The sequence below is a fragment of the Microcebus murinus genome, chromosome 6 (genome assembly GCF_040939455.1).
Source record: "Microcebus murinus isolate Inina chromosome 6, M.murinus_Inina_mat1.0, whole genome shotgun sequence".
Classification (NCBI taxonomy): domain Eukaryota; kingdom Metazoa; phylum Chordata; class Mammalia; order Primates; family Cheirogaleidae; genus Microcebus; species Microcebus murinus.
The window spans coordinates 87,817,912-87,843,546 of NC_134109.1; the positions used below are offsets into that span (position 1 = coordinate 87,817,912).

At 39.9% G+C, this 25,635-nt stretch overlaps 1 protein-coding gene across 9 annotated transcripts in view; it reads right to left on the bottom strand.

Annotated features, from left to right (window-relative positions):
• ATP8B4 (ATPase phospholipid transporting 8B4 (putative)) overlaps positions 1–25,635 on the bottom strand; it is a 224,076-nt gene that overhangs the window by 124,516 nt on the left and 73,925 nt on the right. For all 9 annotated transcript variants that reach the window (XM_076004353.1, XM_076004354.1, XM_076004355.1 and 6 more), the window contains one exon: positions 25,569–25,630. In XM_076004353.1, the coding sequence (XP_075860468.1) occupies positions 25,569–25,630 (62 nt within the window). The remainder of the gene's footprint in view (positions 1–25,568; positions 25,631–25,635) is intronic.

Genomic DNA, 25,635 nt, shown 5'->3' on the forward strand with positions numbered 1-25,635 from the left:
GAAGGGACAGAAGGGAGGACCCTCAATAGGCCCTTCAAGGCTCCTGCCATCCTTTCCATGCTCTCCTGCTCCTGGTCTCTCATCAGCAACTTGGATTCCTGAAAAGGGGATTTGCTCACAATTTACAGAAGTGGTATAGGAGTACTAGAGAGAGAAGATAATAAAGGTCAATAGAATTTACCTCCCCTAATTAACTAATCAATCCACTTACACAGAGCATTGTTTTCTCTTTGGTCTCAAGCACACATTAGTCCTTTAACAAACAAAAGTATTCCCTGCCCTTTTGGACATTGTTTTGTTCACCACTGTATCTTTAGGGCTTAGAATAATGCCTAGTTCATAGTAGGCATTCAATAAACATTTGTTGGGAGAATGATAAATAGATATAAAAATACAAAATCATTATTTCCAAAAACATTTGCTGAATGATAGCATTTTCCTGAATGTCTAATAAGAATTATAGCAGCCAAAATTTATTTAGTGCTTACTGCATTCCAGGAACTGTACGGATCCCTTCATGCATGGGGTTGCCAAACAAAAACAAATGACACTCCATTAAATTTGAATTTCAGATAAATAACAAATTATTTTTTAGTATAAGTATGTCCTATGCAATATTTGAGAAGTACTTCTACTAAAATATTATCATTGTTTATCTGAAATTTGAATTTAACTAGAGTCTTATATTTAAATTTACTACATGTGGCAACACTATTTATGTTACCATTTATCTCATTTAATCTGCACAATAATTGGCATTGTTTCTACTCTCATTTTACAGAATGAGAGCTACACTGAGCTTCAGAGAAATGGAGGCATTTGCCCTATTTTGCAATATCTATCAAAAATTTAAATGCCCACACACTTTGATACAGATATTCTACTTTACAGAACTGACCATATAGATTGTCACATATGAATTTACAAGGATGTTTACTGCCGCATTGTTTGCAATAGGAATCAATTAAAATCACTAAAATGTCTACTAGTAAGAATTACATAGAGGTACCATGGAGCACTTATTCAATCAGTGTTCATCTACTCAATGGAATATAGTAGTACAGTCACTTAAAAGAATATGACAGGTCAATATGTGTGCATATGAAATGTGCTCTAAGTTATATTATTATGTTAAAAAGAAGCATGTGTAGAACGCTATACATGCATGATAAGATCCTGTGTCTTGAAACAAGGATAAACCTGCATACATATGTTTTTACATGCAAAAAAAATTCTTGAAAGACACACAAGAAACTGTTCAGTGGTTGCCACTAGAGAAAGAAAATAAAGAGAACTGGGATGGATTGTATACTCTTTTGTACTGTTTGGATTTGGGCACCACATATATTGGTATTTCAAAGGCCAAATTGGGAGAATAGAAAAAATAGAAGAAAACTAAACTTTGCCAAGGTTACCTGTAAGTGGCAAGTCCAGAGCTGGAACCCAAGTCTCTCTGGCTACAAAAGTCTATGCTCTTAATAAATCTATATTTATTGTTCTTTTTTACTTTATTTTCTACCATAATAATATATTGCCTATTTAGAAAGAGAATGGACTCTAAGGAGCTAAAGGGATTCAATCATGGCAATAGTGCACACGTTTAGTGTTTAAAACCAGCTGATGCAAAGACAGCTTGCAGTGATGGTCCCCTGATACAAATGCTCAGTGGACAGCAGCAGTCTCTGGTTCTTTTCAATCCCAGCACTGTCAAAGACCGACTAGAATGAAACATACAGCTTGGCCCTAATCCCCTAACAACAGACTCTGGTGAACAGAATCTCATTACATTGAGAATGAACATAATGCTCATATCTTTGGAATCTAATTATTGTGCAGAATGCAGATGTTTCCCTCCCTTTTTCTCCTCTCTTGTTAGCAAAACTCTTATGCTGAAGCAAAATCACATGGGGAGGTCCACAGTGAGCTGCTGAAGATGCTCTCTCGTCAATTTTGCCAGGGGGATGGGTGAGAAGAAGAGAGAATTATGAAAGATGTAGTCTTACAGCTTGAATAACTTAGTTTAACAAATTTGCTGAGAAAAGGTCATTAATCTTATAGATGTCCTGCTTAATTTATATAAATCCTATTATGCATTATTTGAATGCAGAAATACACATTTTAGCCTTCCTATTTTCAAAACAAAATGATCAATTCACTTACTAAGTTTTACCTGAACGGTAAGTACGCATGCTAAAAAACTGTGCAGAAATGTATTCTCTTTCATCATTTCCCCAAACTGAAACACTTCCCCAAATAAGTTTCCTAAGACTCTATCTTCTATAAATTCTTAATAGGATTCCATTAATAAATGGCTAATAGATTTTGAGACTACAAGGACTTCAGAAGAAAGTGATTTCAAAGAAAGACTATTACATCTGCTTTCACCTATGAATGCTGAAGGAAATACCTTAGATTAACCGTGGAGAAAACAGAGAGATTTAGGTCTAGGTTGGATTTCTGGTTAGCAAATTCAGAGGGAAATCTGTGTGTAAGATGTTCATTGGCAAATTCTCTTGGGATTAACACCATGAGGGAGGGAGGCAGCACGGTTGGGCAGAGGAAGGCATTGAGCTATTGATGCCATCACAACAAAGCCCTCAGCCAAGCTCAGGGGCTGCTCTAGGGTTGGAACAGGCCTTTGAAATTGTATCAAAGGGGCCAGGCCTTCATACCCTGGCATCATTCAGTCATTGGATACAGGATGACCCCATGAAGAATGGGTGAACTTGAGCAAAATGCTCTCCTCCACCAAGGACAATTCCCACAGAGGGCTGACAATGTACAGTTGTATGTGGGCAGCACTCTGGGTAGCTGGGAAAATAGGTTCTGCAGGCCTGAAGAGGGCTATGGGAGGCACAGCAGAGCATCTGCTATCCTGAGAGCTCACTTCTCAATTTTGCTATTGACATGTTCATGTAATTATAATATTCCTTTTTAATTCCACCATATTTTACCTTTCCATAGTTTCAATTTCAATTCTATAAAGTCAATGTGAGCAGGTTGCCATGAATCTTTGTGCTTCCCCCATCCAACTTTAAAACTTTTGGGGGAAAAAAATCTGTAAAATCTTGGGTCACCCAATTCACCCCCTTTTCCAACAGTTTAGTACATAAAGTTGGGAGATGTATTTCTAATACTTGTCTATTAAAAATATTCTAGAGATAACCACTGATTATCCAAATATTCTAAGAATAATGTCTATAGGAAAGAAATCACTGTTCCTGAAATATTCCGTGCATGAAGAACATATTTTGATGAAAAAGATGTACAATCTTTCTAGCCTACGTGGATAACCATTCTCTTCATCTAAGGGGCCACCACTTACTTGGAGAAATCAGAGAACTTAATCTTACCAAGCTCAATAGTAAATAACCTCCTCTTTCTGAAGAGAAAAAAAAAAAAACTCACCTCAAAAGAAGATAATTTCCAATAGGGAAGAGAACCTGGCCGTCTTAGTTCCAGGATAAAAGGCCTATATTATATTTTTCCATTGCCTCTAGTGAAAGCCTCAATCAATTTTGCTATATAGAGCCAGATTAAGAGAGAACCAAATGTCTGTTAAACCAGAAAAAATATTAGTTGTTTAACACATCAAGTAATAATATAAGCCGTATCAACACAAGACGAAGCAAACTCGTCTCTCAGTGGTGTGATTTAATTTTCTCTGGTGGGAGAACCTAATGTTCTGGAAATATCATTTCTGATTTTGCAGCACAAAGTACAACTAAGGATATCGCTGGAAGACCATGAGTTTGCTTACTAGATTTGCAGTAATATTAAGTCCTAAACACTTTTTAAGAAAATGTTAAAATGTCACTTTAAAGTAAGTTGTAATGGTTATCATCCTAAGTTCCTCTGAATCAGCATAGCATGTAGGTAGAATTCATACTCAGTGGGTTACTCACTGGCATGTGGCTCCCATCACCCTTCATTAATGAGTTAAAGACCGCTCTTGGGCACATATAAGTAGAATTTGAAACAGACTGCGGTTATCAAAAAACATAGAGATTAGTGGGAAAATATAAATCTGGCTCTTCAATAACCACAACTAAATCATTTTTGTCTTCTGACACCTGGGGCATGTGAATATTCTTCCAGTTAATAATGAAGAATACCTGTAGCTCAGGAGAATGACCTTAGCGTTAGATTGTTTGCCATATAGCTGTCATCGAAAGCCCAGTGAGAAAATTGATAGACCAGAGAGATTGTCTAATAAAGGATATATTAACGTTCATTTCTCAAGATAGCCCAAGATTTCTCCCCATATACAGTGAGCTCATCAGAAAACTATATGCCTGGACTGTATTACTCTGGTCCCTCTAGGCTTGTCTTCTCAGAATCATAACTTAACACCACACCATGAGATTTCAGTCAGGATTTACTTATGATTGGAGTGAAATCTCTCCACTTTCTGAGGCTTCAGCCATTATGTCATTCATATTTCTCTCAAGACAGGATAAATCTTATTGCTCACGATTACCAGAATATTTTCTTCCATTGGACCATGAGTTTTATACCTTCAGCACCCTAATTATGAGGAGAAACAAAGTTTTCCTCATTCATGAATGACAAATCTTAATGGATTGGGGCTTTCTTTGGATTGTTTAAACAAAAACTAGAGAATTTCATACTAAGACTCTATCCTTTGAGGATGACATTATAGGAACAATCTTGATACTCACAGAAACAAAATTCTGTTCAAAATTAACCAAAAGTTGGAATTAAACTTTTAATAATCTTTACATTTTTTTAATTTCAAAATATTAAGGAGGTAAAAATGTTTTGTGATGTAGATATGTTGTATAATGATAGAGTTGGGACTTCGGGTGTACCCATCCTCAGAATAGTATTTGTTAGGTATATATACCATGGAGTACTACTCAGCCATAGAAAGGAACAAAATAATGTCTTTTGCAACAATGTGAATGATGTTCTCTCTAATAATTGGGAGCTAAACGGTGGGCACACATGGGCACAAAGAGATATAAAGGCCATTGGAATCCAAGAACAGGGGAAAGTAGGAGGGGGTAAAAGGTAAAATCCTTACACTCTTAAAGAAGAGAATAAAAAAAAAAAAGAAGAGAATAATTGTCCTCTTATTTATGAAGGCAATAATGTAACATAGTAGAAAAAGTACATGTTATAGAATTAGAAAACATGAACCTGGGTCCAAGCTCTTTACCAACCAGCCATGTGACTTTGGGCAAGAAATCAACCAAAAAAATGAAACCTCACTATGACCTATAAGCCCTGGCTCTTGTCAACCCCTCAGAATGTCTCTTTATTAGTAAGACTGACGTCATTAAAATGGCATAAACCCCCGTCTCTACCAAAAATAGAAATAAATTAATTGACCAACTAAAAAATATATATACAAAAAAATTAGCCGGGCATGGTGGCGCATGCCTGTAGTCCCAGCTACTCGGGAGGCTGAGGCAGGAGGATCGCTGAGCCCCGGAGATTGAGGTTGCTGTGAGCCAGGCTGACGCCACGGCACTCACTCTAGCCTGGGCAACAAAGTGAGACTCTGTCTCAAAAAAAAAAAAAAAAAATGGCATAAACCCACCTGACAGTTTAGTACCTATTTATCATGACATTTGTGAGTTTCAGATGAGAAGAATTTGAAAGCATTTTGTAAAATGTAAGCTATTATATGCATTTAAAGTATTGTGGCCTTTTTTTATTACAAAATACCTCATTATAAGGATGGTACTTTCTGATTTTTATTTCAAGGCTTCAGAAGAACTCTCTATACTCACTGTCTCCACCTCTCGACTGCCCACACTGTCTCCAATCTGGATTGTGTCTCCCAGCCTCTACCTACAACCTCTCTTTTCATCCCTCATGACACTAAAGTCAATGATCAGTTCTCAGTCTTCACTTTATTCAGCAGTTAGCCACTCCCTCTTTCTTCGAATACTTTCTTTGCTTTAAATCCAGAACACCTTGACCATGTAGTTTTGCTCTTGCTCCATTAGCCACTCCTCCTCAAACTCTTAGCCAGCCCTTTCTCTTCTTCCCATCTTCAAACCCTGGAGTGGCCCAGAGCTCTTCCCTTTGCTATGTAGGGTCTAGACTCTGACCCTAGGTGGCCAGATGACTTTCAGATTTATATCTTCAGCCCAGATCTCTCCCCTAAGCTTCAGCTACAAATTCTACACCTCTACAAAAACACTAATACCTTAAGAGAACTCCGGTTTCCCAGCCCAAGCAGAAAACAGCCACGACCACCACGACATGCTCTTGCCAGCTTTCTTCATCTTGGAGCCTCAGGTAAGAACTATGGACTCCTGACTCCTCTCTTCCCATATCCCCAATACAACAGCACTCCTACTGACTACCTTCAAAATACATCTCAGTCTGTGGGTATTAGGTAATATTAAGGAAGTTCTGCTGCTTTGTTGGATGTGGTAATGGTCTCATGGCTAAATATATGTTAAGTCCTTATATGTTCAAGAAAAATACTAAATTATTAACTGATAGCATGATATGACATACAGGATTTGCTTCTAAAATACCCCAGAAAATAAAAAAATGAGGATGGATGCAAAAATTAGCAGGAAGTTGATGGTGTATTACCTGCAGCTAGATAATACACAAATAAGTGTTCATTGTACTGTTCTATTGTGTGTGTGTATTTGCAAATCTATGATCGATGATGATAATGAGATAGATAGATAGATAGATAGATAGATAGATAGATAGATAGATAGATAGATAGATAGGGACCCTACTTCTTTTTGTGTCTTTCACTGCTGCCACTCAAATCCATGGCATCATCATCTCACCTGGACAACACTAGGAAACAAAATTTGTCCTTCTGATCCTACTCTTGCCTCTCTCTGCCATCCACTATCTACACAGCACCCAGAAACATCCTTTTTGTCATTCATATCATGTTCCTGCTTAAAACTTGCTGATGGCTTCTCATTATATTTTACATAAAATCCAAATTCTCCACCACTACCTACAAGAATTGGCTCTTGCCAACCCTTCAGAACTCCCCTTTATTACAATTCTCTAGCCACTGTAGACATCTTGCCATTGAGTTCATTTCTACTTTGGGGCTTTTATACTTGTTGTTTCTTTTACCAAGATCTTGGCATGGCTAGCTCCCTCTCAACTCAAATCTCACCACTTCATTGGGCCTTCTCTGCCTACCCTATTTAAAATCATCTGCTCCCCTCCCATCCTATCACTCTCTATCCTATTACCCTATTTTTATTTTATTTTATGCACTTCTAATAACCTGAAATCACGTTATTTGTTTATATTTTGTTTATTGTTTGTCTTCCCCACTAGAAGATTGGTTCCTTAGGGCAGGAATTTGTCTGGCCTGCTCATTTTTGTATCCTTAGTATGTAAGACAGTGTGTGGCACATATAAGTGGATCAATACATATTTGTTGAATGAATATTTGAATAGAGTAGCTATTTATGTGGTCAGTCACACCATGTGCTTAGCATTTTTAGCTCTAGAGCTGATATAATAGTTTCATATGGTTACACCTGCTGGAAGACCCTAGGAAAGTATAACAAAGAAAACACAAAGTATAGAAAGAGGGTAGGGACAGGATGAACCACTTGCAGGGCAAAGAATAACAGTTCAGAGAATAAAAGAAAAAAATGGAATACAAATTATATATATAGGTGCTCCCCGGATTACAGATGAGATACATTCCTGAGAAAGTCTTTAGGTCAGATTTGTATGTAAAACAGACCCCTGATGAACAGTGCATGTATGGTAATAATAACAATACTATAATGGCTCATATTTGGTAATAATAATACAGTATACTACTGTAATTATAATAATAATACTACCCTGTACTGTAATCATGTCATAGACACTATTATGCTCTTTCTTTTAATTCAAACAAACTCATGCAAAAGCTTTAGATGGGAGAAATGGGAGATGGGAGAAATTTCAAAAAAGAATATTAAAGGTTAACACTCATCTAACGTTGCATCAACACTAGGCTAATAGGAATGTTATGCTTATTTTGATCTTCTCACCAAATCAACAATAACCTTTCCATTTCAATAATTAATCCACGATGCTGCTTAGTAATAATTGATGCTTTCGTTGGAGTACCGCCTCACATGTTCCATTATTCTCACTTTATCCTTTATAATTGCTCCGACGGTGGAGCGACTGAAGCCTAATGCTTCCCCAATGAATGCCGGCGTCTGGCCTTTCTCTGAACACTTAATTATTCCTGCTTTCATTTCCACTGTAATCACCTTGCTCTTAGCTGCAGCCTCATGCCGGACTTGCAGTGGAGTTTTGCTTTGAAGGCATGGCCACAAGGGTAAACACAGACCCACAGAATCGAATAAAAAAGTGAAGATGAAAGCAATGCTGTGCGTAAGTTGACTGTATAAACAATGAGACTAGCCGCTTGTTTAAAGATGCTGTGCCGACAAACCTCTCACCACGCAGGTTTGTTTACACGCACGGAAGAAACTCGTTATTAGTTTAATTATTTAAATAAATGCCCCTTACAGGGAGCCTTGGGAGCCTGTTCCTAAGTACGGAATGCCCTAAGTTGGGTCACCCGTAACCTGGGGGCTGCCTGAGTTACATGGGTTTTTCTGCATATGCGTATATGTACAGTAAAACAAACTGATCCAACAACAAGGGATAATGCTTTTCTCTAAAAAATAGACATTTATACCTTTCTAGGTTTTTTTCATATATATATATATATATATATATATTAGCTGATACTTTTAAAGACTCTCTTCTTCTAGGGAGCCCCCTATGATTCCCAGACTGGGCTAAGTACCCCCTCCTCAGTGCTTCCACGGAAGCCCATGGAAACCTCCATCACCACATACATTACATTGAAACTATTCACTTGTTTGTCTCTCTCCCACAAAATGTGAAGTCATGAAGCCAGCAATGGCATGTTAATCATTTTGGGTGCCTGGAAGGTATGCAATATTTGGGGAACTAAGACCTAAAGATTCCTCCAGTTCAGAACAACCATGGTATGTCTGGTCTTAATCATTCAGGGACAATAATTCAAGGCCCCTGCAAGACTGGCTCTGTTATTGAGCCCTATTGGCTTTTCCAATCCAAGCCACCAGGGTTGGAGTGTAAGCAGGAACTGCCGCACTCCCTGCTGGCCCAACCAAGGACATGAACAAGAGCACCCAAAGGAATTCGCTATCTCCAGACCTGCCAGGCCTAGGTAAACCTGGCTTCTGGTGATGGCCCTAACACAACTGCTGCCCAGGTCCCATTGACCACTCTGTAAGTCCCTGGAACAGTGGGAAAGCCTTGGGCCCAGGCTTAGTATATCAAATGGTAGTTCCATTTCTCATATTTAAGAGATAAGAGGGATGATAAAGACCTTGTAATGCAATCCCTTCACTTCTCTCTGGCATTACTCAAATCCCAAATCTTTAGGCTATTTTTTTTTTTATATTCCCGGGATATATCCATATGATGGTTTTTTTGCCTGGAGTAGACTCTGATTTTCTCTATTAGGAAGATGAAAACTTCCTGCCAGAAATTTGCCCTTTTAATTACTTTCTGGAAAACACTCTACATTGTGTGCTCCACCCAGCTCTGGGATGAAGTTCTTCTGCTTCATAGCAATGACAGGCTGGCCTCACACTCCTCCAAGCCCTCTTTTTTCTAGCTATCAAGGGGTTTTAAGACCTTATGGTCTAATTTATAGGATGTAAAAATATGTCTAACTACGTGTATCAGCGATCCTCTCTCTTCTGAATTTCTTTCCTAATCATAAGAGACACTACTGGAAACTCCATGTTCAACTTGATTAAGCAGGAGATTTCATGCCAGGGATGATGGCCATAATTAAGTACATTTGGATAGAACTTGTATTAGTTTGACATTATCAGTGCCAGATTTGAAAGTGAACATCAACAAATCTGCATGCCCATTATAAGCGTAAGCATGTATGCTGCGGTCCTTTGCATGTTTGTTTGCACAAACTCTCATCCCTACATTTTTAGACATCTATTACTCCAAAATGTTCTCTATTTAATAAAGTCTCGGTTGAAAATTGTTTTCCTATTGTTCTTTATATCTCAATTCCAGTGTTCTTTCTCCTTCATGCTTAGAAGAAGAGTGAGAAAAGATATACGAAGAGGACAAAAGTTAGAATACAGAGAAAGAAAAAAAAGAAGAAGAATCTGATGATATTCACCAAAACAGAATGAAAGGGTGTCCCCGGTAGTCTCAGCATGGAAAGTCTGACAGCATCTCTGGGCCTCAGCACCCACAAGAATTGAGACCAAAGAGGGGAAAAAATGTCTTTAGAAACTACTTTTTATAATGAAGAATCAGGTGAAAAGGAGAAAGCCCAACCAAGACAAAAGATCACGTGCTGAGAGAAATGATATTATGTGAATTAGTTGTCCGATGGGCTGCGAATAAAGGAAGCCATGCCCCTTTTCTCATGTTTTATTTGTCTTGCTGTTACTGGAGGATTAGTCTATATTATTTAAAATATATATATATATTAACCTATTTGTATTCCTCAAGTTTCCAAAAGAAGTATTAAGTAAAAGAAGGCAAATACCCATTAAAATAACATACCTAGCCATTGAACTCACGGTACTATGACTCCAAAAGCATTTTCTAATAAAGAAAGTGTTTGCAGAGCTGGGTTCTCAGGAGGGTTAAGTCTGGATTGGTCCAACCCGGGCTGACAGAGTAAACAGACTGCATGATAGAGGTCAGTAATTTCCAACAGATACTTAATAACTGAGTCTAGAAAGAAAAAAAAATATCCAGCTTTCCCCTTTTGGCAGAAAGCTTTAATTTTTTTTTTTTTTTTTTTTTTTTTTTGTATATTTTAAAACTATTTACAGTTCATATGGTTTCCAGACCAGCTCTCCAGAAGCAAGGGCACCATCCCCTGCCTTGGACTCCCAGCGCTCCACATGTGATTTCTCAGGCAGCCAGCCAGAGGACCATTTGATTTGAAAATGAAGTCTTAAATTTAGCAGCGTAAAGGGGAAAGCATGTCAGAACACAAATGCAGGGAAAGAGGCAAGGCAACCAGATGAGTCCGGCTGGGCGAACAGGACTGGTCAGCCAGGGCTGCTGGCTGGGAGGGGAACGTCTGCCGCAGAGCCCAGCAAGCCCCTCTCCGCTTCTCCCCCAAAAATGTCTAGGGCTGCCCAGGTTCCCACATTTTTGTTTGGCCATCATGCTGCAACCTGGGGCCGGCTGCGAGTGAAACAGTAAGCATTGCCTCAAGTCCTGTCTTGAGCTCTGCTAGCTCAGAAATAAAGCCCAGCTGGACTTAATCCTCTCCCTTTCTTTAAATGTCAGACACTGTCCCATGCACGTTAAGGTCCAGCAGTGCCAGAGAGACTCCCAGTAACACAGAACACTAGGATTAAAGCTGGGTTTGGTATCCAAGGACTCCACCTTCTCAAGAGGCAATGACAGCAGACAGAAATGTGCACAGAGCACGAAATACAGGGACACCTCCCTTTGCCCTCCATTAGTTGCAAGGAAGAAGGGAGGGAACTGAAAAGATAGTCTGCTTTTGCCTCCAAATGATTTATTTAATTCACTTAAACGCATTTTGCTCATCGCCCATAATATTGAGTATCAGCTGCTTGCTGGACACTATTCAGTTGGTGACAGGAATACAGAGATTGTCTCAGCCTCGAGTACAGTAATAAGAACAGACAGACAAGTAGAGCAATAGGGCAACCACCCTCTCGCGCACCCCCCCCCCGGGCCCTCTGCATTGGCTTCCCCCCACGCAACAGGCATGAGATTTTCCAAAGACAAATCCTTCCATGTATTCTCTCTGTTCTTAGGAAAAAGACCCACACTCCTAATGTGGCGTTCAAGGCCCTGCAGGGTCTGGTTTCCAATGGCTTTTCCAGCGCTGTCTCCCCCCCTGCTCTTCTCTCGGCCTTACTCTCTGGGCTTCTGCTCCTCAGTCCCTCGCAATCACCATCCTCCCTCCCTCCCTCCACAGGGCCTTTGCACATGCTGTTCCCTCTATCTGGAATTCTCCTTCCCACCCCATCGCTCCCACTCCCACCACCACCTTTGCCCGGTTAACTCCTAGTCATCATTAAGTTCTCCGCTCCAATGTACTATATCCTCAAAGAACTCATTCCTAAACGGCCTCACCTCACCTCCTCTCACCTCTGCCAGTCCTCCCTCCTCAGACATACACAGAAAGAAACTTTTCTTAAGACCCATGTTCTTTCCCTCAGCAGCACTTGCCTTGATTTGTAATTACACACTACTCAGCATGACAATTGTATTAAATCTCCCTCCTCCACCGGACACTAAGCTCCATGATCATAGAGAACATGTCTGTCTGGGTTCACCTGCATTCCCAGAACCTAACCAGGTGCCTGGCACACAGTAAGTACTTAATAAAGATCTAAGTACTTAATAAAGATCGACAAATAAATGACAGGCAAGGAGATGACTCTGACTCTACGTGCTGTGAGGGCATGCTGGGGTAAAGATGAGCACAGGATGTGGGGGGATATCTGGTCGAGGAATTGACTCTGGCAGCCTCATGCTCTCAATTGTCTCCTGACACTTTTCTGCTACAATTTCTTCCATCTGGAATACAACGTCTTCACTGTTGGAAGATCTTATGGTTAAAGTTCCTCTTCTTTCCCTAATCCATTTATAACTTGCTGTCTTAGACCTGACTCTCCTGTCTCCCACTATCACCTCTATTGCTAGTACCACCATATCCTCCCTTCCACTTCCAACCTCCCATTTTCTGTTGACTCTTTCTGCCCCATAGCGTCATGGACTTCCCTTTTTCGGCTCCTCACATCATGCCAAAGCTGAAGAGCATTACAAAGTCACAGTATTTAAAGGCCAAGAGGGACCTTGAAACATCTGGCCCAGTGGCCCTCAAACTTCAACATATATGAGAATCCCATAAGGTGCTTATTAGAAATAGAGTCCTGGGTCACAGACCCAGAAATTTTGGTTCAGGAGGTCTGGGAAAGAGCCCACAAATCTGTACCTGGGGTGACTCAGATCCAGGCAGTCCTTACACCTCATTTGGGGAAAGCACTATGCAGTCCAGCGATGTTCGTGGAGGCCCCTCTGAGGCGACCACGAAGCGGGAGAGAGCAGCCGAGGACATCTCCTTTGGGACCCCCACCCCAGTTTCATCTTGAGCAACAACAGTGTATCTGTTCTACATGCTGGGTTTCCACGTGAGATTTCATCTGGAAGGGGTGCTGCCGATTGGAAAAAGGAAGGTTTGAAAATGGCTGGTAACCAACCCCTTGGTTTTATAGATGACAAAGCTGAGGTCCTCGGTCCTCACTCAGGTAGCCAATTAGTGACAGAGCCGGGACCAGACCCCAGTCTCCTGAAACCAGGCTAGTGGGCTTGCCCCAACACCCTGTTGCCTCATGGGACAGAAAGACAGCAGAGGTTCCCACTGCTGTGTTGCCAGCAGTCTTATAAGGAGCAGTCTGTGTATGAAGACGGCACTCCGGTGGACCACATCTCACCAGGGCACACGGCTGGATAGATGGGAGAGGGATGGAAGAGGATGGATTTATGCTAGTTCATCTACCCACACTTTTCATCCAGCATGTTCTTGGCCTCCCTCTGCAATAAGCCTGTGAGAGCCTCATCATCCTCTGAGGCCTGGCCTCCTCCCTGGTTCTCCGCTGCTTGCCCTGCCCGCTCATCCCACCATTCAATTAGCCCTTCAACGGCTGATCTTTGCTGGGGACAATTCTTTCAAGAGTTATTCTGGGACCATGATATATCCCTGCCACCAGCCTCCCAAAACTTGTGTTAGGGTCTTCCCATGTGTGTGCACTTGGAGGACCACAAGGTTCCTTCTATCCTGGCACCTATCACTATAAAATAATAGTATTTTTATTTGTCCACCTGTTCCCCATTTTTCTCACAATGTTATAATGCAACGACTTTGAACTAAGTAACGTTATTCAAGGACCTGATATACGGCGATGGGGAGGACGTACTGTATTCTCCATTAGAAAATACTATCAACTTTCTGCACGTCTTTAAAATTGACTCTTTCTACATCAGTTAGAGCACATTCCCTTCCTTCTACAATGTTCGGCATCACTCTCAATTATATTTTCCCTTTCTTCCTCATCCCCAGTAACTCTTCCACAATGATACTGCCAAAGTCTTCTTTCCATGTGCTGCTGACAATATAATTTTTCACAGCCCTAAACTTTTCAAGGTCCTTTTGAATCTTTAAATCTAATCTAGAGATCGTTGCTCTTACTTTCTATGCTATCTGACTCCATCTTTTCTTTTTCCTTCTAGTATGGAACATCTAATCCTTGCCAAAGATCAATAAGGAGAGAGCATTAGAAAATTCCCTAATGTATAATAAAGAAATAATCTCAGTTTTTGAGAAGATCCTTAAGTTTAAAAATGGCTCAACATCCCCCTGGGTTACAGCTTCAGAGCCCCATTGCCAGCCAGGCTCCAAATCCTACCAAAGCTTTCCACGACCTGGCATTTTTTCTGTCTGCAGAACCTGTGTACTGACAAGAACTTTTGAAAGCTACACATTCCTGATAAAATTCATCATTTTGCTCATGTGCCTTACCTAGGAGTAAAAACAACAAAATATGAGAGTATCATGGCAATTCTAGAAATAAATGTGTTATGTACCATATATGTATGGTTGCATTACATTAGAAGAAGAAATTGTGTCTGATTTAACTCTGTATTCCCAGCATATAGCATTCTGCCTGACACATAGTAGGCATTTAATAAATGTCTACTGAGTGAAAGAACAAACAAACATAGAACATCTTAAACAAAAACTAAAAAAAGTGAATATTCGTTTCCTAGGGCTGCTATAACATCACCACAAACTGTGTGACTTCAAACAGCAGAACTTTTTCCTCTTGCAGTTTTGGAGGTGAGAAGTCCAAAATCAAGGAGTCAGCAAGGCTACAATAGCTCTGGAGGCTCTATGGGAGAATCTGTCCCATGCCTCTCTCCCAGCCTCTGATAGCCGGAAGCATTCCCTGGCCTGGGGCTATGTAACTGTCTGCACATCACCATCTATTCTGTGTCTCCTCTTCCCTTCTCTTCTCATAAAACATGCCTGTGGTTGGGTCTAGGGTCCACCCTGATTCAGGATGATCTTATCTCCAGAGCTCTAACTTCATCCGTAAAGACTCTTTTTCCAAATAAGGTCATATTCACAGGTTCCTCTGGACATATCTTTTGCACCATTCAACCCGGACAGTAGGATATAGTAAAATCTCAATTATTTTTGAAATGAATATTGTGTGGAGAAGTAGAGAGAAAAAGAAGAGGAAAAGGCAAAAGTGGAGGAGAAGAAGGGAGCCATAAAATGCATCCACAAATCAATTGTAGTTTATTCTGATCCAGGTAGTGCGATCAACAGTGATTTCTATATGTTGTTTATACTCTTTCAAGTTTTCTTAATTTTCTACCCACCACAAACAGGTGGGTAGAAATTTAAAATGCATGGAAGAGATTAACCCATTGAGATTACCTCAGGGATTCTAAAGCGAAATGCTCCTGAAAAAAAGTTGACAAGCGATAAGTAGTTAATCAAAAAAAGGTGTTAAAACGCTGGTTTGGTTTGGTATAGACAACTTTTGAGCAGTGATCAAAACCAAACTTATTCACTATAATATTTTGATAGTTTTCAGATTTTAAGATCCTAAGAAGACTTTACATTTCCAATGTCAATGTTCTAATGTCTCTGAAGTTTTTGTGGTTTAGGTTTGAGTTTTGGGTTTTTTTTGTTTTTTTTTCAGAAGAAATTCTGGATCTGTTCCCTATAACAACTAAGAAAAGATGCATAAACCTATTTTTTAACAAAAGAGAGAATTGAGGCTTAAATGTTACATAGAACTTAGTGTATTTTTCACTAGCATTGTCAGCTAAGATAACTGGGTCCTAGGTACAGAAGAGCCTGCTGTTGGGCTGTTCGGGTGATGAGCTGCAGTGGGTTTGAGTTCAGAGCCGAAGAAGAATCAAACTACTTTGAGTAATAAAGAAGAGATAAACCTGAGAGGCCCCAGATATTGAGAGAGAGAAGATGGAGCCAACTCCCGTGAGAATTGAATGGGGGAAGGAGAGACTTAAAAGGCCAGCAACAGAGGAGGAGAAGTCTGGTGAAAAAAGATGTTAAAATGTGATTTCACTTTCCTTGCTAAGGGGTACATGGGAAGCAAACCTCCTCCGTGATCTCTCCCACAAACTCTGAAGCTGAGTCTTCCTTGCTCTCTAAGGCTTTTACGTGAGGGGGCTTTCTGAACGAGTTTTAAGTGGAGAAAAGGGAGCCGCTAACATCTGGGTTATATAAACTTTAAAACGAAATTAAGAGATGCCACTGAATACCCCATGTGCAGGGTTTTGAAAGTGTTATAATTTCCTGTTATTTCAAGATGCACTTCATTTGGGGAAATAGTCATCATTTAGAAATTCAACCCTTAAAAAGTTGTATCCACGCAATATAATAATTGATGACAATGGAAAATCATTCATGAAAACTATAACGACGTCATGGCTCACGTACAGAAACCAGTCCATTGGCAAACAGACCCTTCCATCTGCAAAGCTGACAAAGAAAAACTGCCCAAGACATGACAAATCCAAGACTTAAGAAGCTGAAATTAATTTATTAAAGACAAAATCATTTTTGAAACAATTTCCCTGTGAGTTAACAGTGTGAGTTAAAAGTTAATTTTTAAGCCACTTTCACTGAGTTCAAAAAGCACTGAGACTACTCTCGTTAGCTTGCTCTTCAACTCACTGTTGTGGGTGTCATTTATTACTCACACCTATAAAAGTTTTTTCTATTATTAATAAGATTGTTTTTTAAAAAGATTTTTCTTCTCAAATTTTCCTTTCACATCTGCAGGTCTCTTCATATAGACCCTAACCAGCTGTCCCCTAAACCCAATGGTACCATCATAATGTCTAAGTAATCTAGGTGGCTGGAGATAAAAGACCCAAGAAGCTGGTCCTCCGCCTTGTGTTCAACCACAGAAGTCTCCACTCCAATTGCAAGCCCACAACTGAGACAAGATAAAGGGTGCATCAGCTTTCCTGTGTGATCAACGGACTCTCACTCGCCCACTTACAAGATGCACACAGACACACTAAATGTGTGTCAGCTGTAGACACACTAAGTTCAGTGATCTTTGGTATTTTTTGTTGCAGACGCTCAAATAGAAAAAGAACATATTTAAGAAGAAGAAGAATTCAGACATTTTGGAAAAAAATCCAGCAGAAGGAAGTGCCACACATAAACCCCACCCCATCTCTCCCTCCTGGGTAAGTTGTTTACTATTGATGTTTTGGAATTAGTTACATGTGTCACTAATATATTTTTCAAAGCTGAACATTTTGGAAGGTTTTTTTTCATCTTGTACTGTGATTAAGAAAAGATAAACTTGGTGGTGGTGTTCTGACAGTCCCCCACTGAGGAAATCCCAGGGTTCGGTCAATACACCCAACCTGGTTCTGCTCGCACTTAAGTCTGGGGATGCTCTGATGAAGATTGTTGTCAGTAGACTGAGTAGTAATGCTTCAAGCTATAGTTATTTAATATAAGAAATAATGGGTTTCTATAATCATCCTAGGTGAGTTTATAAATGTCACAAAACTAGTCATGGAAAAGGGTAACTATCAATTTAGAAAGATCAACAAATTATATTTTAAAATCGAAAACAGATTAAACATCAAACAATAGCAAAATGGTTACCTGAATTATGAGACATGCCCTCAATGGAATGCTATGTAGCCTTGAAAAATTATCTGTATAAAGATGAAAATGAAACATGATGTGAAGTAAGAGGGTAAAAATATACATGATTATAAGAAATCTTGGCATATTAAAAAGACATGGAAAATACAAAAAAAAATAGTAACAATAATTACTTTTGGATTGTGGAAGAATGGATGTTATTTTCTTCTTCTATTTTTTTTTTATTTTCCAAATTTCTCTTAATGAACATATGCCGCTTTTACAATGGAAAAAATATACTAAAGAAAAAAATGATGCAAAATTTTAAATCCTAATATCCAATGGGAGTCATCACTCAATCAAACTGGAAAACTCAATTAAACAAAGAGAAAAGTTGTTCGTCTTGAAATAGTATATTTGTTCACATAATTATGTAGCATCTAGGAATACTTGTTGACTTGAATGATACAGAGACAATACTCTGCAGTAGTAAAAGAAAGCCCCTACTGCTCCTCATAACACACATAGTTTTCAAAAGAAAAATGAATAAGATTGATGGGAACGGGTCTGTGAGAGTGTGGGAGATTTAAGCAGTTTACCAATGCTTGAGAAACTGTAAAGTGAAATGTGTTGCACAAAAAGCTGACGGTCAAGTGCGATTTGAAATCTAGAGGAGTTGGGGAAACATCCTGACTGAATGAAGAAGGGTAACTCCACTGAAGCATCTTATTTCAGACTGTTCTAATGCAAAAGTTTAAGTTCAGAAGATCTCAGAGGTGCCAGGCGCAGTAGCTCACACCTGTAATCCTAGCACTCTGGGAGGCCAAGGCAGGAGGATCACTTGAGATCAGGAGTTTGAGACCAGCCTGAGAAAGAGCAAGACCCTGTCTCTACTAAAAATAGAAACATTAGCCAAGCATTGTGGCTCATGCCTGTAGTTCCAGCTACTCAGGAGGCTTAAGCAGGAGGATAGCTAGAGCTCAGGAGTTTGAGGTTGCTGTGAGCTATGATGATGCCACTGCACTCTACCCAGGGTATAAAAACACTAAGAAAAAATGCTGTTGACTCTACATGTTAATAGTGACACAAATCACAGATGTTGGCAGCTTGGGATAAGGAACAGAGAATCCTGGGCTGAGCATCAAGAGGCCAGGTTCATAGCACAGAGTTCATTTTCCTTTCTGCTCAGTTGTCCCACTTGTAACTAAAGATATTATAGACAGCAGTGTTGCCCAGTAGAAATGAACCAGGCATGGTAGCATGCCGCTATAATCCCAGCTACTCAGGAGGCTGAGGTGGGAGGATCACTTGAGGCCAGCCTAAGCAACATAGCGAGACCCTATCTTTAAAAAAGGAAAGAAAGAAAGAAAGAAAGAAAGAAAGAAAGAAAGAAAGAAAGAAAGAAAGAAAGAAAGAAAGAAAGAAAGAAAGAAAGAAAGAAAGAAAGAAAGAAAGAAAGAAAGAAAGAAAGAAAGAAAGAAAGAAAGAAAGAAAGAGAGAGAAATAGAATGCCAGCCACAAATATGTAATTTAAAATTTTCTTGTAGCCACATTCAAAAAATAAGTCTTCAAAAAAGGTAAATTTGGTTTTAATAATAATTATGTATACCAAATATTATAATTTCAAAATGGAATCAATGCAAAAGAAATTATTAATAAGATACCTGCAGGCCAGGCACAGTGGCTCACGCCTGTAATCCTAGCACTCTGGGAGGCCGCAGCGGGCGGATTGCTTGAGGTCAGGAGTTCGAAGCCAACCTGAGCAAGAGCAAGACCCCGTCTCTACTATAAATAGAAAGAAATTAATTGGCCAACTAATATATATAGAAAAACATTAGCCGAGCATGGTGGCGCATGCCTGTAGTCCCAGCTACTCGGGAGGCTGAGGCAGAAGGATTGCTTGAGCCCAGGAGTTTGAGGTTGCTGTGAGCTAGGCTGATGCCAGGGCACTCACTCTAGCCTGGGCAACAAAGTGAGACTCCGTGTCGAAAAAAAACAAAAACAAAAACAAAAACAAACAAAAAAAGATACCTTACATTCTTTCTTTCAGTACTAAAGTCTTCCAAGTCTGGTGTATACTCTACACTTACGGCGCATCTCAACTTGGACCAGGCACATTTCAGGCACCCAGGAGCCACTCGTGGCTAGTGGCTACCTAACTGGGTAGCAGACGGTCTCCACATCCTTTTCCACATTGAAAATCCACATCGCTAGAAATGTTGATGGGATAAAACAACAAAAATTGGAAGATGCATACATATGTGAATGAGCAAATTATTCTGCATTGAGAATAATACATGTAATTAGGAAACAAATAAAAGATGAAATGGGAAAAAACAAAACTTGAATTTCTGAAGGAAAGAAAACATAGCAAAGTAATTCTTGATTGGCCAAGTGTTTGACTAAAAATATGAGCCCTATCACAGAAAAATGTAAATTGCATTACAGAATTGTTTTGTTATAAAGATATTTTATTACATGAAAAACTATACTTACCATATTAAAATATAATAAATGGAATTCTTTTTCTTGGGTGTCTTTTAAAATTAGAGAGAGTAAGCATAGAGAGATAGATGTGGGCAAAGAAATGGCTTTGATTAGAGGTTCTCAACACTGCCTGAACTTTAGACTCATCTTGGAAGCTTCAAGAAACACCAGGCCCTCACCTTTAAGACATTCATTTAATTGCTCTGGGATGTGGGTGGAACATTGATATTTTTTTAACGCCCCCAAGTGATTCTAATGTGATGGCCAGGTTGAAGAGCATGTGATTGGCTGACCCCTGCCTGCAGAAACTTTCAGGGCCCCTCTCACTTGTCCTCACCTGCCCAGTTGCCCCCACAGTGGCCAGGGATAGTTAGCATGACTTGGGGAAATGTTCTCTTACGAAACATTGAAGTTCCTAATGGTGTTAACAGACTTAGTCAGCAAACAGTATTTTGTAGCCTAAGGCTGAGAATGTGCACAATACAGTAGTCACGTTAATCCCTATGATAATGGAATCCTGCCACCCCTGCTTAACTTTAAAACAAAAGTCATCGGAAGATTTTATCAAAGACTAAATACAACACCCATCTCTTAAGCACTTTCACATATTATAACTGTTGGCAGATGCAGAAGATTCATCTTGATTTGAAAGGAATAGAATAAGAAAATCAGAAAACTAAAGTTGAAAAGGAGGGATAGAAGGGAAGGGTTTTATTTTTATTTCTTTATTTCTTTATTTTGAGACAGAGTCTCACTCTGTTGCCTGGGCTAGAGTGTCGTGGCGTCAGCCTAGCTCACAGCAACCTCAAACTCCTGGGCTCAAGTGATCCTCCTGCCTCAGCCTCCCGAGTAGCTGGGACTACAGGCATGCGCCGCCATGCCTGGCTAAATTTTTCTATATATATTTTTAGTCATCCAGCTATATATATATTTTTTTTTTAGTAGAAACAGGGTCTCCCTCTTGCTCAGAGCTGGTCTCAAACTCCTGAGCTCAAACTATCCACCCTCCTCCACATCCCAGAGTGCTAGGATTACAGGTGTAAGGCACTGCGCCCGGCCGAAGGGAAGGGTTTTATTCCCCTAATTATTTTGTGGCTTAGGTTTGCAATGCTCAGCAATACACAATGCTAAGAACATAGATGAGTAGTGCTCCAGGCACTGAAAGTATAGATGTATATGTTTATCTACATATGTATATTACATATAAACTGCATATATTATACAATGTTTATATTTATATAAATCTATACAAAACACTAAATAGTGAAGACATGATCAGAACACAAAGTCCGCACTTACACATTGCACCATGAGCAGACAGAAGAACCCTAATGTAGGTTTTTACTTGCCATGGAACCCTGGGTAGTCATCCCTTTCTGGGCCTTAATCTCCTCATTTTTAAAATGGGAGCACTCAGTCACAAAAAAAGATAAATGCTGCTTGGTTCACTTATACGAGATATCTAAAGTAGTCAAACTCTTAGAAACAGAAAGTAAAATGGTGGTTGCCAGAGGCAGGGAAGAGGGGAATTGTTGTTCAATGGGTACAAAGTTTTGATTTTGCAAGAGAAAAAGAGATCTGTAGCACAACAAAATGCATATGTTAATACTGTACTGGACATGTCAAAATGATTAAGAAGGTCAATTTTGTTATATGGTTTTTTGCCACAATAAAAAAATGGCATATAACTGTTAATTTCTTTAAGGCAAAATGAAGGCACTATTCCCCACACCTTGGGTTTTATCAGAGTAAAATGGGGGAGCACTGGGGCCCACACATGGTAGTAGCTCAGTAAATATGTGTTGAATCTGAATGTAGCTGCCCACCTTCCTTGATTCTGAGCACAGGAAAAGGGGCACCTGAAGTTCAAAAGGAAAATTAATTGTCCGGTCACACAGTGATCACTTACCTGGGCCCAGGTTTCCTGACTGGTACTTCATCCCACCCCTTCTCCTCAGGGACCTCCTCCCCAAAGCTGACTATGCCTCTCCCACTCCAGGAGAAGCCATGGCTCCTGCCCTAGCATGAACATCCCAAGTCCAAGACCTTCTGCCAGGAACACAAGAGGGAACCTATAAGTACTTGGCCCTGCCCAACCCAAAGCAACACCCGCCCCCAACACCACCTGGACTCCCAGGGCTCCTGATCCCCTTGGCCTTTTTACTTTACTCCTGGATCACGATCCATAGGTGCCAGGGATAGGGCCAAAACACTTTCTTAATATTTTCTGTTAATACTGCCATGGGCTTAATTATGCATTAACTACTGTCTTATGCCTTCTTCCCTAGGAGCAAATCCTGAGATGAGGAACCACACACAAGTGGTTTGTTAAGAAAGTACTTCCAGTGGAAACTAGTGTGGGTGATGAAAAGCAACACAGGGAAGGGGAAGAAGCCAAGCAAGGGCATGATTGCAGGCCAGTCCCACCCTCCGCCTGATCTCAGGGAGCATTCGGGAGTGTAGATTTTGTCTCAGAATTTTTCCAACTTGAAGCAGGGGAACTGCTCTATAAAACTCCTGTGCCAACTGGTCATTGATTCCAATATCTCAAGGACAGTGCTCTGAAGGAAGTGGCAGGTGCAAGCTCTTTAGAAGTAACACACATGGCTGGGCACAGTGGCTCATGCCTGTAATCCTAGCACTCTGGTAGGCTGAGGCAGGTGGACTGTTCAAGGTCAGGAGTTCGAAACCAGCCTGAGCAAGAGCAAGACTCTGTCTCTACTAAAAATAGAAAGAAATTAATTGGCCAACTAAAAATATATAGAAAAAATTAGCCGGGCATGGTGCCACATGCCTGTAGTCCCAGCTACTAGGGAGGCTGAGGCAGCAGGATTGGTTGAGCCCAGGAGTTTGAGGTCGCTGTGAGCTAGGCTGATGCCACGGCACTCTAGCCTGGGCAACAGAGTGAGACTCTGTCTCAAAAAAAAAAAAAAAAAAAAAAAAAGTAACACACACAGGAGCTTGGGGGTGAACACAGGAGGACAGTAGAGAGCCGGACAGAGCCCAGCATCACCCTCCACAACCACCAATTCCAAAGGCCTCAAAGCCCTTTGTGCTGTCTCAGAGCTGAGCCCATTTGATTTCCCCAACATCTCAAAATCCAAAAAGTGGAAAGCAAGTCTCCATAGCCTGGGCATGTTCTGCAGAAGCCACCAGCCCAGCCGCTGGAATTGGCTAATGATGTGTGATTTAGCAAAATTTAGCGGAACAAGCTCCTCTGGTAGACTGCTCTCCCAGCAAGGATACTTGCTACAGCTCAGTTTGAATATTCCACAGACACTGTGGTAGGCTCAAGGGTCACAAATGTGATCGAGAGAGGGGATCCCTGCCCTAGAGGAACTCAGAGTTGTGGGTAACCTCTCAAATGGAAATTTGTGCCTGATTTTTCACTGAATCCTAAAGAATACGCCATTCTCAACGATATGTGCTTCCCTCTTCAACTTTACAGAATCAGCAACAATACTTTTCAAAACATCACACAGCATATTGAGTTACAGAGATGCTACCTCATAAGGAATTAACAAAAAGCTGAGTAAAACCACAAGAAAGTAATATATTAACACTACTTCTAATAATGATGATAATGATAGCCAGTATGTGTGGGAGACACATGGTCATCAAATTTTGAATATCTAAATTACCAGATTAATCCCCTGGTCTCCAAATAGAAGCCCCAGTGTCTATCACTATCCAGGTATCACGACAAATTTTAATTCGTACTTTGAGAGACAGTAAAAGACATGCTAGGGCCATTAGTTCAAATTCATCATGTAATTGTATTTATTTTTAGCACACATTATTATATAAGATGAGACTTCAAAATAACGGCGCTGATTATCAGATGTTCCGTGGGGAATTAGACATATCCTATTAACATCAGATCTGATACCCAGTCAGAGCTTGGAGACTTGAGGAAGTCAAGATATACAACAGTGCTGCTCAAAGCCACACACTTCCTGAGCTCACAGGCACCGGCACTTAAAGAAACAACAAGGCTGCGTGGAGAATGTTAACACCCACCGGACACCGGGCCACGCATTCTACAGCAGCTTAGTAACCTTCACAGCGACTCTGACCATGGGAGAGATCCCATCATAACCCACTTTAAAGATGAGGAATCTGATGCTTACAGGGATTAAAAACTTGCCCAAGACCACAGGATTACTCAGGGCAGGATGAAATTTACACTTAAATCTCTCTGAGTGCAAAACACATGCTTCCAACACCACAAGACGGAGGCCACGGTTCAAAATCTGCTAACCTGGGAATGAACCACGTGGTTCCAGGCAACTTTGTGGCTTATCCGTGTCACACAAAGATCACACCTTCCAAGGCTCTGTCTACAATTATGGTTTTAGATTAAGATCATTTTTATTCATTGTACATTTAACACCATTTTCTAAAATAAGCCAATAAAGAAAAACTATAGGTATCCATTATGTAATAAATAATCGGTCAATATTTTAGTTACAGAAAGAGATTACTTCAGTGTTACCACTCATTTTCTAGGCTGCCTAACTGCTCTTGATATCTTTAGCATTTTCCCTCACACGTGGTTAATTCATTTTATGATTTTCTCTTTAAAAATGACATGCTTAAGTTTATCAAAATGATTCAAAATCACTGGCTGATGTGACTGACTACCAGATTGAAGTACACTGCTATAAATTAATTTTGTCATATATTTTCATTAGCAAAAAAGAAAAAAAGGGACAAAGAGAAAGAGAATAAGAAACAATAGAAAGAAGTCTTGAAATTGACTTCTGCTGTTTTCTGGAGGTGTTTTTGCTGTTCTTAGTGTGTAAATGCGTGTATTTAAAGCATTTTTTATTCTAGCACCGTTCCCACAAATAATATTTCTTTATTGATGGATGAATACAAAAGCAATGAAAAATCTGTATTACAGTACACAACCCATCTAAATTCAACTATCAAGTGGATAGAAAATTCTTATCACTATCACTCGGTACAGTAATGTGTCAGAAGTCTCTCTAGCAATCTTCCCCAGAAATTACCAAATTAAATAGTTCAAACCCTCATGAAATATTTACTACATACAAAACATCACCTGTGTGCTGACTCTAAATAGTATTAGATGCAGAAATGAAAAGCGACAAAGATATGCCTGAGTTCCAGGAAAGACACTCCAAAGGAACTTGAAGTAGAAGTTTAGTGGGTAGCACAAGTAATTGCTAAATATTTTTAAAAAAAGAGTTATGAAGATAAAATGAAATTACACTTCAATTTTTAAAAAATTAAAGAGGAAACGAAAACATATATCAAATTAAAAGAGAAAGCCACTAATTGTCAAAGACGTCTTTTTGTGTCCCAGAAATCTTAAGAATAACCCAAAGAATGTATTTCTTACTTGCTGTCGATGAGCACTTCGGACTGCCGATTGTTCACTTGATTATCACTCTTGTGGCGAAACTGAA